At 37.1% G+C, this 14573-nt stretch overlaps 1 protein-coding gene across 8 annotated transcripts in view; it reads right to left on the bottom strand.

The window, feature by feature from the left end:
* Positions 1–14573, bottom strand: part of Grk3 (G protein-coupled receptor kinase 3) — a 213644-nt gene that overhangs the window by 178807 nt on the left and 20264 nt on the right. For 7 of the 8 annotated variants that reach the window (XM_087198009.1, XM_087198007.1, XM_087198008.1 and 4 more), the window contains exon 2: positions 519–595. In XM_087198009.1, coding sequence (XP_087054135.1) covers positions 519–595 — 77 coding nt within the window. Of the gene's footprint in view, positions 1–518; positions 596–14573 lie in introns of those variants that run through there. The other variant, XM_087198012.1, reaches the window with a different exon arrangement.

Genomic DNA, 14573 nt, shown 5'->3' on the forward strand with positions numbered 1-14573 from the left:
TTTGAAAAAGTGAGGTATGAAGAAGTATGGTAACCAAGTGAGCCTACTCACGAATGTGCCTCCTTCTGCATGACAATGGGTCTTTCCAATGGGAATTTATGTAAGTTTCCTCTTTAACAAAGCTCTGGGTATTACTCTCAGTGATCTCCTTACTTGCTGCAAGCAATGAACCTTTCTTCACTTTTACCTGCTGGCTGTGCTTAATTGGCTTTGGACTCACCAAGGGGTGAATTCAGTATGTTCACTTACACTTTGATTCGGGCAACCTTCCCCCACCCTCCGACCTTAAAATTCAGAGTCAATTTAGTCTGCTTCTGTATAGCTTATTGCACCATATATCATTAGGCATATAAGTAATCATAAAGCATCCTACTAATTATGTAAAATGGCCTTCATTCCCACCTTTAACTAAAATGGCTGTCAAGGAGGATATTAGGGGCTACATTTATAGGCTACTATGGCATCACTTGATTTCACTGTAGCAATTACAGTATGCCAGATGATCAAGCAGGACTCACCAATTTTCTGATTGAAAATCTTGTCGAAGGTTATTTCATTTCTCTCCTCAAGATATTTCTGCATCACGCTCCGGATACTGAAAAACAGGAGTGGCACATTGTTACCAACACAGCTGGCAGCATGAGTAATCAGGCCCAGGAGAAAGAACAGGCAGGTGGCTGCCCTTGAGGATACTGACTTTGAGAGAGACCCTTCTGATGATCACCAGGACTGCCAGAAACAGCTGAGGAGATTAACAGCTGGCAACTTTCTGGCTTCAGCCACCACTTTCTACTGAGAACCAGGGCCAACCTTTTATGTAGAGACTTGACTACAGAATAGAACTTAAGAACCTTGACACTATCCCTCAATACCACCTCTCTGTAAAATGCCCACAAATACGTGAGTGTACACACACACACCAGCCCCATGCACACTTAAATATGTACCATACAAATTTTGTTCATCAATTAAGAAGCATCTCTCCAAAACAAGAGCAAAAGTTCTCTAGATACATAACTAATACTTGGTAAATTCACATTGCTGTATAGCAACAATAAACCAAAAGAAACCGAATTACAAAGATTGCACTTTGAGATGAACATTTTAAAGCATCAATTTTCTTGAAATTAAAATCCTTCAGAATATGTGCAAGAAGTTTATGGGAAAATTACAAATCATATTGAGAAACATTAAAGGAGATCTAAATAAACAAAAATAGACATCACAGTTATGAACAGAAAAAATATATTATAAAAATTCAACATCTAATCTAAGTATAAAATCAATACAATCTCCATCAATATTCCAGCAGCAGTTTTCATAGAACATAGAAACAGATATGCTTTATTGCAATTTATACCTAAAAAAATAGGGTCAAGAATAGCCAAAAACATTTCTGAAGAAAAGAGAATAAAGATACTGGAACTTACTCTGAGATAAAATAATTAAGACAGGATAAACAAATCAATTAGTGACATAGAAGGGAGAGGAAATAAACTAAACCACACATACACTGAACTTTGATATATATGAGAAGTGACAAGACAGAAAAATGGAGAAAGGATGGATTTTTCAATAAGGGACCCCAAAAGAGTTTATTCAAATGAAACAAGTAGAAATTTGAATCCTTGTTACTCAGTGGTGGTGGGAGAGAACAATTTAGCATTGCTTTCTTTAAAAAACAAATTAGGTATAATTTATACATAATTAAATGTGTGTTTTAGTGTGCTGTTAGATGAGGGGTTTTTTTTTTTTGGTACCGGGAATCAAACTCAGGTCCTCGCACTTGCGCAGCAGGCAGCGAAACCACTGAGCTAAATCCTCAGCCCCGTTAGATCAGTTTTTGACAGCTGTATATACCCTGGTAACTACTATCTTAGTGATAGATATAAAAACCTGTCACCCCAGATGTGCCCCTTTGTAGTCAATCTGCCCATATTGCCAAATCCAAGCCACCACTGATCTGCTTTCTATCAACACAGATTGATAGAAAGGTATGTGGTCCAGTTCTAGACTTTTATATAAATAAAAGTATACAGTATATTGTATTTTGTGTCTGGCTTCTTTCACTTGACATAGTGAGCATCATTCACATGGCTTGTGTGTATAATTATTAAACTTCCTTCCACTGCCAATTAGCATGCCATTGTATGAATATTCCACACTTTGTTTATCTTCTGTTGGTGGGCATTTATGTACTTTCCAGTTCAGGGCTACAGAATAAAGGACCTTTAAATATATACATATAAGTCATTTAATGGGCATGTAATTTCACTTCTCATGGAGTAAATTCCAAGAAATGAAACTGTTGGTCACATGGTCAACTACGTATAGCATCATGAAAAACTGCTGGACTCTATTTCAAACTGATTCTACCATTTTACATTCCTATCAACACTGTAGTTCCATTTGCTCCGTGTTCTTATCAACACTCGAGTTGTCTCTTAAATTTCAACCACTCTGTTGGGTATGTAGAAGTATCTTATTTTAACTTCCATTTCCCTAACACATAATGACACTGAGCATGTTTATTTGTGTGCATTTTCTTTTGAGAAGGGTATAGTCAAATCTTTTGCCTTTTGAGTTGTTCGCCCGGTTACTGAACTACACTGCTTGCAAATAAGCACTGTGTCAGATTTATGTGATGCTAATATTGTATTTTCTCACAGTTAACACCTCACCCTTCATTTTCTTTATGAAGTCCTTCAAAGAGTGAAAGTGTTTAGCTGATGCGTTCCAATTTATTATTTCTTTGATGAAAAGTCTATGCTAAGAAATCTTTCTCGCCTCAAGGTCCTGAAGAATTTAATATATATTTTCCTTCAGAAATTTTAAAAGTTTCAGCTTCTGTGTTCAGGTCTAATATCCACTCCAGGTTAGTTTTGGTGTATAGTAAAAGGTAGGAATCAAAGTTCTTGTTTCCATTTCACATACTGAGTGTTACAGTACCACCCACTGAAAACTTTCTTTTTTGATTGGGTCATCTTGTTACCTTTGTTGATTCAACACTGAATACATATAGGTCTCTCTTTAGACTACTGTACCCTGTTGTGTTGATCATACAGTTATTCTTGCATAAATACCATATTGTCTTAATTGGTCCCTTTCTAACTTCTTCACCAGTGAATTTAAATATTACCAATACAGCCATTTAAAGTTATCAAATTCCCTTTAAGGGTTGATTTAAGTGCATCTCACAGATATTCTATTTTCATTTTCTTTCAATTCAAATTATTTTCTAATTTCCCCTGAGATTTCCTCCTTGACCTGTAACTTATTTAATATTGTGTTGCTTCATTCCCAAAGACTTGGCAATTTCCAGTTACCTTTCAGTTACTGAATTTTAGTTTAATTCTTTGGTTGCTATTAAACACACATTTAATGATTCAATTAGTTTTACTGTCTAGGATAGTGATGACAAATCTTTTAGAGACTGACTGCCAATCTGCAACCCAAAACCCACTTATTTATTGCAAAGTGTCAACATTGCAATTAAACCTGAGGTTTTAGTTTAGAAAAAAACCTCATGCATTAACATTTTTGTCTTAAAAGAAATACATAGTAACATGTGTACCATAGATTCGCTACCACTGGTCTAGAACATCATCTATCTTGTTGAGTGTTTCATGTGCATTTGAACACAATGTGTATGCTGCCATTGGACAGACTGATCTATAAATGTCAATTGTGTGAAGTTAGTTAATAATGTCACTTAGATTTTCTATATTCTTACTAACTTTCTATTTTTTCCATAAATTGCTGAGAGCAAAGTGCTGAACCCTTAAGCTTTAATTGGGAATGTACTCCTTTCAATTGTTTATCTGTCTGACAACTCTGTTAAGTGTAAGAACATCTGAGACTGCTGTGCCTCCTTGATGAGATAGCCCCTTGATCATTACAAAGTGCCCCTTCTCAAAGCCTGCTTATAACTTTGGTTCAGTCCATTTAATCAGATATTAATCAGATCACTCCAGCTCTCTTTAAAATAGAGTTTATATGGGATTGTCTTTGTCTTTTTTAAGTGTCTTTCTATTTACATTGTTTCTCACTCACAACATGTAGTTAATCTTGCTTTCTCATCCTACCTGATAATCTGTCTGTTCAGTAAGTTCTTTAAAACAATTTGCATTTAATGTAATAATGGACATAGTTGGTTTAAATTGATTATCCTATTGGTTTTGTATTTTTCCATGTATTATTTTTCTTTGCAATTTTGTTGAACTATAATTTACACAGCACACAACATTGTACATATGCCCTTAGATGATTTTTAGCAAACTTAAGCAACTGTCACTTCAGTCCAATTTTAAAACATTTGTATTATGGCCCCTAGCAATCAATCCCTGCTTCCACCAGAAGGTAGCCATTTACTGTATCTTCCCTCTATCTTTATACTTTTGCCTTTTCTAGAAATTTCATATAAATTGACTCACACAGAATATGTCAGGCTTCTATCACGTGGTATAATCTTTAAAAGATGCATCCATTCTTTTGTATTGGTGAGTAGTAGAATTCCTAGGTATAAATATACCACATTATTTATCTATTCACCATTCAATTAACATTTGGGTTATCTCCTAGAGGGAGCTGCTATTAATATACACCTATAAATCTTTGTGTAGACATTTTTCTATTATGTAGGATACATGTAAGTAGATTAGCTAGGTCATATGATAAATACATGTTTTAATTTTTTTTAAGAAACTGACAAATCACCTTACAATGTGGCTATGGCATTTCACATTTCTATCAGGAATATAGGAGAGTTCTTGTTTATCCACATCCTTAAAAATACTTTCTTTCTGATTTTGCTATTTCAGCCATTCTAGTTTGCATGAAGTTCCATCTCATTGTGGGATTTTTCTTTTCAGTACTAGGAATTGAACTCAGGACCTTGGGTTTGCCAGGCAGGTGTTGCACTGCTGAGCTAAATCCCTGGCCCTCACTGTGTTTTTAATTTCCATTTCCCAAATGAGTAATGATCCTAAGCTTTTTTTTTTCTACATGCTTATTTGCCACCCATGTGTCCCCTTTGGTGAGATGTTTATTCAAATAGTTCACCCATTTTAAGGAAGGCTGATGTCTTATTCTTGAATTGTGAGAGTTCTTTATGTTTTGGATATAAGTCATTCATCATGTAGGTGATTTTCAAATATTTTCTGAATCTATAATTTGACTTGTGCTTGCTAGTGAAAAAAAGGGCAAAATTTTTTGAATCTTGATTAAACCCAATTTATTAATAATTTTCTTTCATGAATTGTGGTTTTGGTGTCATATCTAATAAATCCTTGCCTAGTTAGAGGTCACAAAGATTTTTTTCCTAAATGTTTTTTTCTATAAGTGGTATAGTTTTTGCACTTAGATGCAGCTCTATAATGTAGTTTTTACTTGTTTTGTGGTATGGTGGAAAGTAAATAAGTTTCATTTTGTTTGTTTTTGTCTTTGTTTTTCATGTGGACATTCAGTTGTTCTAGCACCATTTGTTGAAATTTCTATCCTTTCTCCACTAAAATGCTTTGTCATATTTTCAACAATCCACTTACTGTAAATATGAGGGTTTATTTCTGGATTCTATATTTTGGTCCATTGATTTTAAGCCTATTCCTTATGCTGTGGCATAATGTTGGCGGCACTGTGTTGATGACTATAGCTCCACAGTAAGTTATGAAATCAGGTAGAAAAGAACAGAAATCTAGAGGATGAAATAGGAAAGAACTCACAAATAGGAAGAAATAACTCAATATCTTTGTTCCCAGGTTGGATGATGGTTCCAGAAGCAGGAATAATGAATGGATGATTCAGTGACTATAGGAGACAGCCTTGCATACATTAATGATAAGAGAGTGCCATGAATCAAATGCCATGCATAAAATTGTATAATTGATAATGTGAAATAAGAAGAAAAGGTTTAAAGGGCTAAGGGAAGTGGGAGGGGTAGGAGAAAGGAAAGAAGGGAAAGGAAAAAAATATGAGAAAAGGAACAAATGGAAAAGTCTCTGTAAATAGGGAGGGGTGGAGGGGTTGAAGAGAGGGCAGGGGAATGAGGAAAAAATAAGAACCAAGATGCATCATGTAAAGATACAAGTTCCCTAGCACAATCAACAAGTGGGATCTCTTCTTATTAAAAGGCTTCTGCACAGCAAGAGAAACCAGCAGCAGTGTGAAAAGACAACCCACAATGTGGGAAAAATTCTTCACCTGCTCTTCCTCAGACAAAGGTCTACTATCTCGAATCTATAAAGAACTTAAAAAGATCAGACCTCCCAAATTTAAAGACCCAATCCAAAAACGGGCATCTGAAATGAACAGACATTTCTCAGACAAAGAAGTAGAAATAGCAAATAAATACATGAAAAAATGTTCAACATCACTGGTCATTCAAGAGATGCAAATGAAAACAACGCTGAGATTCCACTTCACTCCAGAAAGAATGGCTGCTATCATCAAATCAACCAATAACAAATGCTGGTGGGGCTGTGGGGAAAGAGGAACCCTGCTCCACTGCTGGTGGGAGTGTAGACTGGTGCAACCACTGTGGAAATCAGTATGGAGATACCTCAAAGAACTAGGACTGGAAGTCCCATTTGACCCAGCTATTCCCCTGCTGGGGATCTTCCCCAAAGAATTAAAAGAACCATACCACAGTGATATATGTGCGCCCATGTTCATAGCAGCACAGTTTGTAATAGCTAAAAGTTGGAAACAGCCCAAATGCCCATCAACTGGAGACTGGATAAAGAAAATGTGGTTTTTTTATAAAATAGAGTACTACTCAGCCATAAAAAATGAGAAATTAGAGACATTTATAGCTAAGTGGATGCACATTGAGGCCATACTCTTAAGTGAAATAAATAGGACACACATGAATAAATACCGAATAGTTTCTCTGGTGTGAGAAACTGAAAGTGTAAATAAGGACTAAATGTATAATAGGTAATGTGAAATAGGAAGAAAAGGGGCAAAGGGGAAGGAAGTGAGAGGGGTAGGGGAAAGGATAGAAGGGAATGGGATTAATATGAGAAAATGGAAAAATAGGAATAAAATCTTTGTAAATAGGGAGGAATGGAGGGGTTGAAGGGAGGGCTGGGCAAGGGTGAAAAATAAGAACCAAGAGAGACTATGTAAAGGTGCAAATTTCCAATGATGAATGTCATTATACTGTATACCTAAAATGTACCAATGATTAGAATGAATAATCAATAATGTAAAATAGGAAGAAAAGGCCCAAAGGGGTAGGGGTTGTGGGAGGGGCAGGGGAAAGGAAAGAAGGGAAAGGACAAATGCTGAGAAATGGAAAAAATGGAAATAAAGTCTTTGTAAATAGGGAAGGGTGGAGGGCGTGAAGGGAGGACTAGGAATGGGGAAAAACTAAGAACCAAGATGCATTATGTTAAGGTACAATTCCCAATGAGAAATGTAATTGTGTTGTATACCTACAATGTACCAATAAAAGAATTTAATTAAAAAAAGATACAAGTTCCCAATGATGAATGTAACTGTATTGTATACCTAAAATGTATCATAAACTTAATAAAAAAAAGAAAATAAACATGTCAAAAGTAAAAACAAAAATGACTTCTGGCATGACAGTGAAAGTATGAATAATGAGAGAAAATTGGTGTTGGATTTCATCAAAACTAAAAAGTTTTGACTCTAAAAAAGCAGAAGAATGAAAAAATAAGTCACAGACTAAGACAATACTGGCAAATAATATATCCTATTTGTGACCTATATCTAACATATAGAAAGAACTTTGGAAACTTAAGATCAAAAAAATTAAAAATTCAATTAGAGCTGAGTGTTACAGCTTGTATGTAGATGTTCCCCCAGAGCCTCAGGCAGTCACAGGGAGGCACCTTTCAGAGGTAGCTGCATCTAGAATGTGTGGTGCTGGGATCAAGGGTGTGTGATTACTAAATCAGTCCACTGATTGGTCGGGGATAGTTCTGGCTAGGATTAATGGCATTTGTGCTACATATGCCCTAGGATGGGTAGCCCACATAAAATATAGAAAGAGGGTTCTCACCTGCCTGCTTGCTGAGGATTATTTCTCCTCTGTGATGCCTCTCTGCCATGCCACCCTGCCTTGGAGCCAGCTGACTGTGGACTGAAACTTCTATAAACTATGAGCCAAATAAGCCTTTCCTCCTTTAACTTTGGGTGTTGGGTGTTTTGTCTTAGCAAGAAGAAAAGTAACTAAGACACTGGGCAAATGATTTGAACAGACATTTCACAAAGAAGATATATGGATAAAAATAAACATGTGAAAAGAAACATAACAATCTTAATCATTAGGACAAGGCAATTAAAAGCACAATGAGGTTCTACTATGCACACTATTAGAGTGGCTAAAATTAGACAAGAGTATACAAAACTTTGGCAAGGATATGGAATAACTGGAATTCTCAACTGCTAGTAGGAATGTAAAATCAAACACTTTGGAAAACAGCTTGACAGCTTCTAAAAAGTTAAACTATACCTACAATATTATCCATCTACTCCATTCCCAAGTATTCAGGCCAGGAAAATGAAAGCATATATCCCTACAAATATTTTTACATGAATATATTAACTGCTTTATCTGGGATGGTCAAAAATTGGAAACAACACAAGTGTGTATTCACAGTAGATGAATGGATAAATAAGTGTGAATATCAGTATAATGAACTATCATATGGCAATAAAAAGGAATTAACTTTTTTACTTTATATTTTATTGGTACATTTTATATATATTGATAACATTCACCATAGGGAATTTGTACTTGTACATGATACATCTTGCTGCTTCTATTTTTTCCCACTCTCTTTCCCTCTCTTTAACTCCCTTCCCCTCTATCTACAAAAGCTTTGTTTCCATTTTTTCCTTCCATTCTTTTTCTTCTTGTCCCTTCTTTCCTTTCCCCCTCCTCCTTCCCTTGTTCCCGTTCTCATTTGAACATTTTCTTTCCATTTCCCAATATCTATTCTACATTTTGGTCCTTATTTACACTTTTGGTTTCTCAAACTAGAAAAACAATGCAGTATTTACACGTGTCTGATTTATTTCACTTAAGAGTATGGTCTCTAGGTGTGCCCATTTAGCTAGAAATGTCTTTAGCTTATCCTTCTTTACAGCAGAGTATTCCATTGTGTAAAAACCCCTGAATCTTCTTTACCAATTCATCAGTTGATGAGCATTTGGACTGTTTCCAAGATTTAGCTATTACACTCTGGCACTATAAACACAGGTGTGAGTATATATTACTGTGGTATGATGCTTTTAATTCTTTCAGGAAGATACCAGGAAGGGAAATAGCTAGGTCAAATGGAAACTCTAGTTTTAGTTTTTTGAGGAATCTCCACATTGATTTCCACAGTGGTTGTACCAGTTTACACTCCCATCATCAGTGGAAAAGGGTTCCTTTTTCCCACAGCCCTGCCAGCATTTATTGATTGATTTCTTGATAATAGCCATTCTTTCTTGAGGGAGATGGAATCTCAGCATTGTTTTTATTTGCATCTCTCAAATAATCAGTGATGGTGAACATTTTTTCAAATATTTATTTGCCGTTTCCATTTCTTCATCTTAATGGGCTCCTGGAAAGCTTCTAGAAAGGTGCTACTTGTCAGAGAAAACAACCAAGAGCCACGTGACTAGAGGGCTGGTACTTAAATCCCTATCCTTGACCTTAGGCACCTGGGTGCTGAAGATTGAGTTCAATCACCAACAGCCAAAGCTCTAAGCAATCACGTCTACTTTAATAAGAACTCTAAAAGTGTTTGGAGAGCTTTAGGGTTGGCAAACACAACTGTGTGCTGGGAAGGTGGTGGCTCAGAGAGGCCATGTATGCTCTGTGCCCTTCCCTCCCCCAAGACCTGGCCCTGTGAACCTCTTCCATTTTGCTGTTCCTGAGATGTGTCTTTCATAATCAAGCCAAAGCTAAGTACAGCACTTTCCTGAGTTCTGTGAGTCATTTAAGCCAAATATTAAACTTAAGAGGATCATTAGGGGAATCCCTGCTCAGTCAGCCAGGCAGAAGTATGGGAGACTAGGAACCCCAGTTGCAGTTGATGTCTGAAGTGAGGCAGTCTTGTGGAACTGAACATTTAATTTGGAAAGTCTGTATCAATTTAAGACAGTGTCAGGATCAGAAAGAATTGTAGGACCCCCCAGTTGGTGTTAGAGAATTGAGAATTGCTGAGCTGATATTTATTAACTTGTATGCTCATTATCTTAATTTTTGTAATGGCTTTACAATTACAGGCAAAACTTACTGCACTTTACACTGGAAACATGTGTATTTCATTTTAGATTAAGTACCTTAATAAAGCTATTTGTTTCATTTCACTCCTTTAAAAAAATTTATCATAGGATGCAAATCTGCAAAATCCTGAGTGTAGAAAGCTACACAACAAATGACCCAATGTCTTTAACAAAATATATCAAGAGAGAATAATGGTGGTGGTGGAAACTACAGGTCCAAAACACTTGAAAGAAATAACAACCAAGCAAAGCATAAGGATTCTATTTTAAATTCAATTCAAATTTTAAAAAAACTTACAAAATTGGATAAATGTGAGTATGAATTGACTATCTGATATTAAGGAAGTTTTTTCAGCAGTTACTTTGTATTTGAAAAAATTTCTTATCTACAGCAATAGTAACAGATGAGATAATATATTCTGCTAGGCATGATTTAAAACAAGGGAACAGGAAGTCTAAACTAGACAGGCCATGTATTGGTAGCTGATTAAACTGGTGGAAGGTGACATCAATTTCACATGACTATCCTCTCCTGTACACACCAATTGGTTGGAGATATACCAACCCTCCCCTGTCATTATTGACTACTGGGATACTGCTATACAAATGAAGGATAAACAGAATAAATCTTACATAATAATTTTTTAGTTTCTAATACTAATTTTGCTCCCAACTAGGGAAGGGAGGCTGGGTAGTCTACCTTTAGCATTATACAGTAGAGAAATTATAATATTTATCACAGAACTAGATAGCTCCTATGATTAATAGCCTCCATATTCTATAGGAAGTTTTATTCCAATATCCCAAATAAAATGCACTTAACAAATATTTCAGACATGTTCTATATTCTTTTTTTAAAAAACTAGCAGCACATAAGGTGGTTATAAAGACCAAGCAATATGGAAAGGATGCTTTATAAAATACAAGAAGCCCACAAAGGAGAGGTGTTGCCATTCCCAACCACCATGAAAACAAAAGGAAGATTTTTTAAAAGATGACTCAGCAGTCATACCAAGATTCAAGGCCCTCAAAATGGCACTGCTTTTTTTCATATATAGTTGCTAAATATTTTCTGGAAACTGCTCACTAAGCCCCCAGAATAGAACTGCATTACCCAAAGTGTCAATAAAACTTTCTGCACTAGACTTTAAACCACCAGACTATGCCACACAGACTCAGAAGCAGTCTGTCAAAGTATCTCATTAGCATTATTGTCAGCTTCTCCCAAGTTTCCTCAGGTTCACCAGCTCTTTGGCAGAAAAGTCTCTGATACAATTTGCACAGCATTAAACAATTCAGCACGGGTCCATCTACATTCAGAAGATCACTACCCAATTAAGCTGTATGTGACTTCAAATTCCTTTGTGTTGTTCCTGCAACATTTTGACAGTCCACATTCTGTCTTTAATGTCTTTTCTCTTTGAGGCATATAACTGAATATTACAGTCTTCACACATAAATCATCCCCAACAGACCCTACTTGAAGGATGAACAAATTTATGGGGTTATCGGTTTAACTAATTAAAGATACTAAAAATACCATAACCTGAACCATCTTCTTTTAAGTTGTTCACAATAATTGTGTTAGAATACATCCACCTTTTTTTTTTTTTTAAATCAAAAATCCTTTTAAAGGGCCAGGGATGTAGCTCAGCAGCACCACGCCTGCCTGGCAAGTGCAAGGTCCTGAGTTCAATCCCCTGGTACAAAAAACAAACAAAAAAACCTTTTAAAACAGCAATAATGCATAAGCAGCTCTATTCTACAGCTGTGTTGCCTGCATGGAATAAATATTAGAGGAGAGTGCAGAGATAAGAAGGCACATAGGAGGGGTTGTGGCCTCCTCGTTTCCAAGAGTAATTTTCTAAAATTTAAATCTAACCATGCAATTATCTCATTTAGAAGATTCCAGAGGCCTTTTGTTTTGCCCAATGTCCCAACTCCCTAGCACCTAGAGGGAGTATTTCCCAGGCCCCAGCTGCCCCATCTTGCCTCTATCTTTCTCACATGGTGGCCACACTTGGTTCTTTCACTTTCCATGAAACAAATAGGCTGGTTCACAACTCAGTCATCCTGTAAATACCATTCCCTCCAATGTCCTTTTTCCTTTGAATATGAAAACCTCCTGCTCAACCTCCCAGATCTAGTCCTTGGAGCACCAACACAATGGAGCCTCCCCAGCTCCTCAGGGGTGAGCCCCCTGGCATCCATCCACTGTGGGGTGTCGGTCACCACCCTATACCCCTACACCACAATCACTGAAGTCTCTGTATCTCCACAACTCTTTTTTTAGGGGGGAGGGGGTACCGGGGATCGAACTCAGGTCCTTGAGCTTGTGCAGCTGGCAATGAAACCACTGAGCTAAATCCCCGGCCCCCTATATCTCCACAACTCTTGAGAACTCCTAAAGAACATCACCACCACCCTGACACTCAATCCCCACTGGCACCACTACCCACACCAAAGGACTCAATATCACAAAACACACCCACAAGGGAGGGAATGACCAGGTACCATTTTTCTAAATAAATTCCATGAATTGATATAGCCCCACTGAATTCTTATCAGTTAATATTTGCTAACAGTCTGTGTGATTCTGTAAGTATTTTGGCACAAAAATATAGAATGATAAACCAGGCATGGTGGCACACATCTGTAAACCCAGCACTGTGGAAGCATGATGTAGGAGAATTGCAATTTTGAGTCCAGGCTGGGATAACTTAGCAAGGTATTGACTTAAAATTTAAAAAAAATAAAAAGAGCTCAGAATATAGCTCAGTTTGAAGGCCTCGGGTTCAGTCCTCAGTACTAGAAAAAAAAAGATGACTAAGACCAATTCATTAACACTAAATTTGATCCCAAAAAGGGCTTCTACATGAAGGATACACAGAGGGAGATAATGAAAAGGAGGCTACAGAAAATGTGAGTCTAATATTATGACTACCAAACATGATATTCCCACTTACCCTTCACTTTCATTAGACTCTACACCTTTGTTTTCAGTACTATAAGTTGAACACAGGGCTTTGCAATGAGCGGCAATCCCGGCCCTTTTGTATTTATTATTTTGAGAAAGGGTCTTGCCTAGATTTTATACTCTTGAAGTATGTGTGATGACCAAGGATTTCAACTGGCATCATAGGCCTTGGCTAAAATATCTGTTCTGCATCTCTATAAACCTTGCACCAAAGGAGCACAAATAAACAAAAAGAACCTAACATAACTTTTTCATTCTTAAGCAATATTTTTTCTTCGATGCAGCACTGGCAATCAAACCCAGGGTCTCAACCAAAATTGAATTTATTCTCAGTTAACAACAACCAACTCTACAACTGAACAGAGTTCACTTGATCTCTTACCTATAGCTGTGTACATATGAGATGATCACACACACATACAGAAACACACAAGCTGTTAGCTAGTGGCAGACACTCAGTAGAGGCATGGATCCTTTAGTTTATGCTAATCATAAAGTCTCTACCTATTCTTCCTTGCACTGTCCTGGATAAGAGTAGTTTGAGGGCCAGGGGTATAGCTCATTGGTAGAGTTTTTTGGTTAAGGATGCTAGACCATTATACTCTTCCACCTATCAATAATGAAATCCTTTCCACCTAGAGAAATAGCAGACAACATGGCCATGCAGGCTAACACCACAGATCTCAGCCTCTCTTGCAGGAAAGTCCCATGACCTGGTTCTCACCAATGGCATCTGAAGAGAACTGTCATATGCTACTTCCACATTAGTTCCCTAAAAGGAAACTGCCCACACTCCACCTTCTCCCTCCCGCTCCTGACCTAGAATCAGCCAGAGTCCAGCATGGAGGTAGCCTGGGGTGAAGAGCAAACTCTCCTCCCTTCTCAGTCAGGACAACTTGATACCAGTTCTCAACCTTAGCTAAACTTTAGGATCATCTGGGAAGAATTTTAAGAATAGTGATACCTAGCCCTTTCCCCAGAGATCTTGGTGTGACTGGTGTGTGGTACAGCCTAGACTTTGGGCCACTGCAGTCTGGGATCTCTGTGATAGTAGTTTAGGCCAGAACCTAACTAATAATGGCTTTTCAATAAAATCTCAAAGGGCATAAAGTTTCTTCATCTAAGTTTCTCAAATCATAATGGTCTGAAAAGGAAATTCAAAACCTGAAAGGTCAGATTTCAAACGTCAGATCTTTCAACATCATTTTTCAAAACAAGAGTGTCTCAGAAGCAAGACTTTAGGCCATTGCTGGAGAACCTTTTAAAGATGAATGCCCAAACTACAGCCCCAAACCCACTTATTCATTGCAAAGTGACAACACTGCAATTAAACTTGAATACTGAGGTTTTA

Source organism: Heterocephalus glaber, unplaced genomic scaffold (genome assembly GCF_053883595.1).
Source record: "Heterocephalus glaber isolate CG9 unplaced genomic scaffold, H.glaber_assembly_v1.0 deba00001687, whole genome shotgun sequence".
NCBI classification, from domain to species: domain Eukaryota; kingdom Metazoa; phylum Chordata; class Mammalia; order Rodentia; family Bathyergidae; genus Heterocephalus; species Heterocephalus glaber.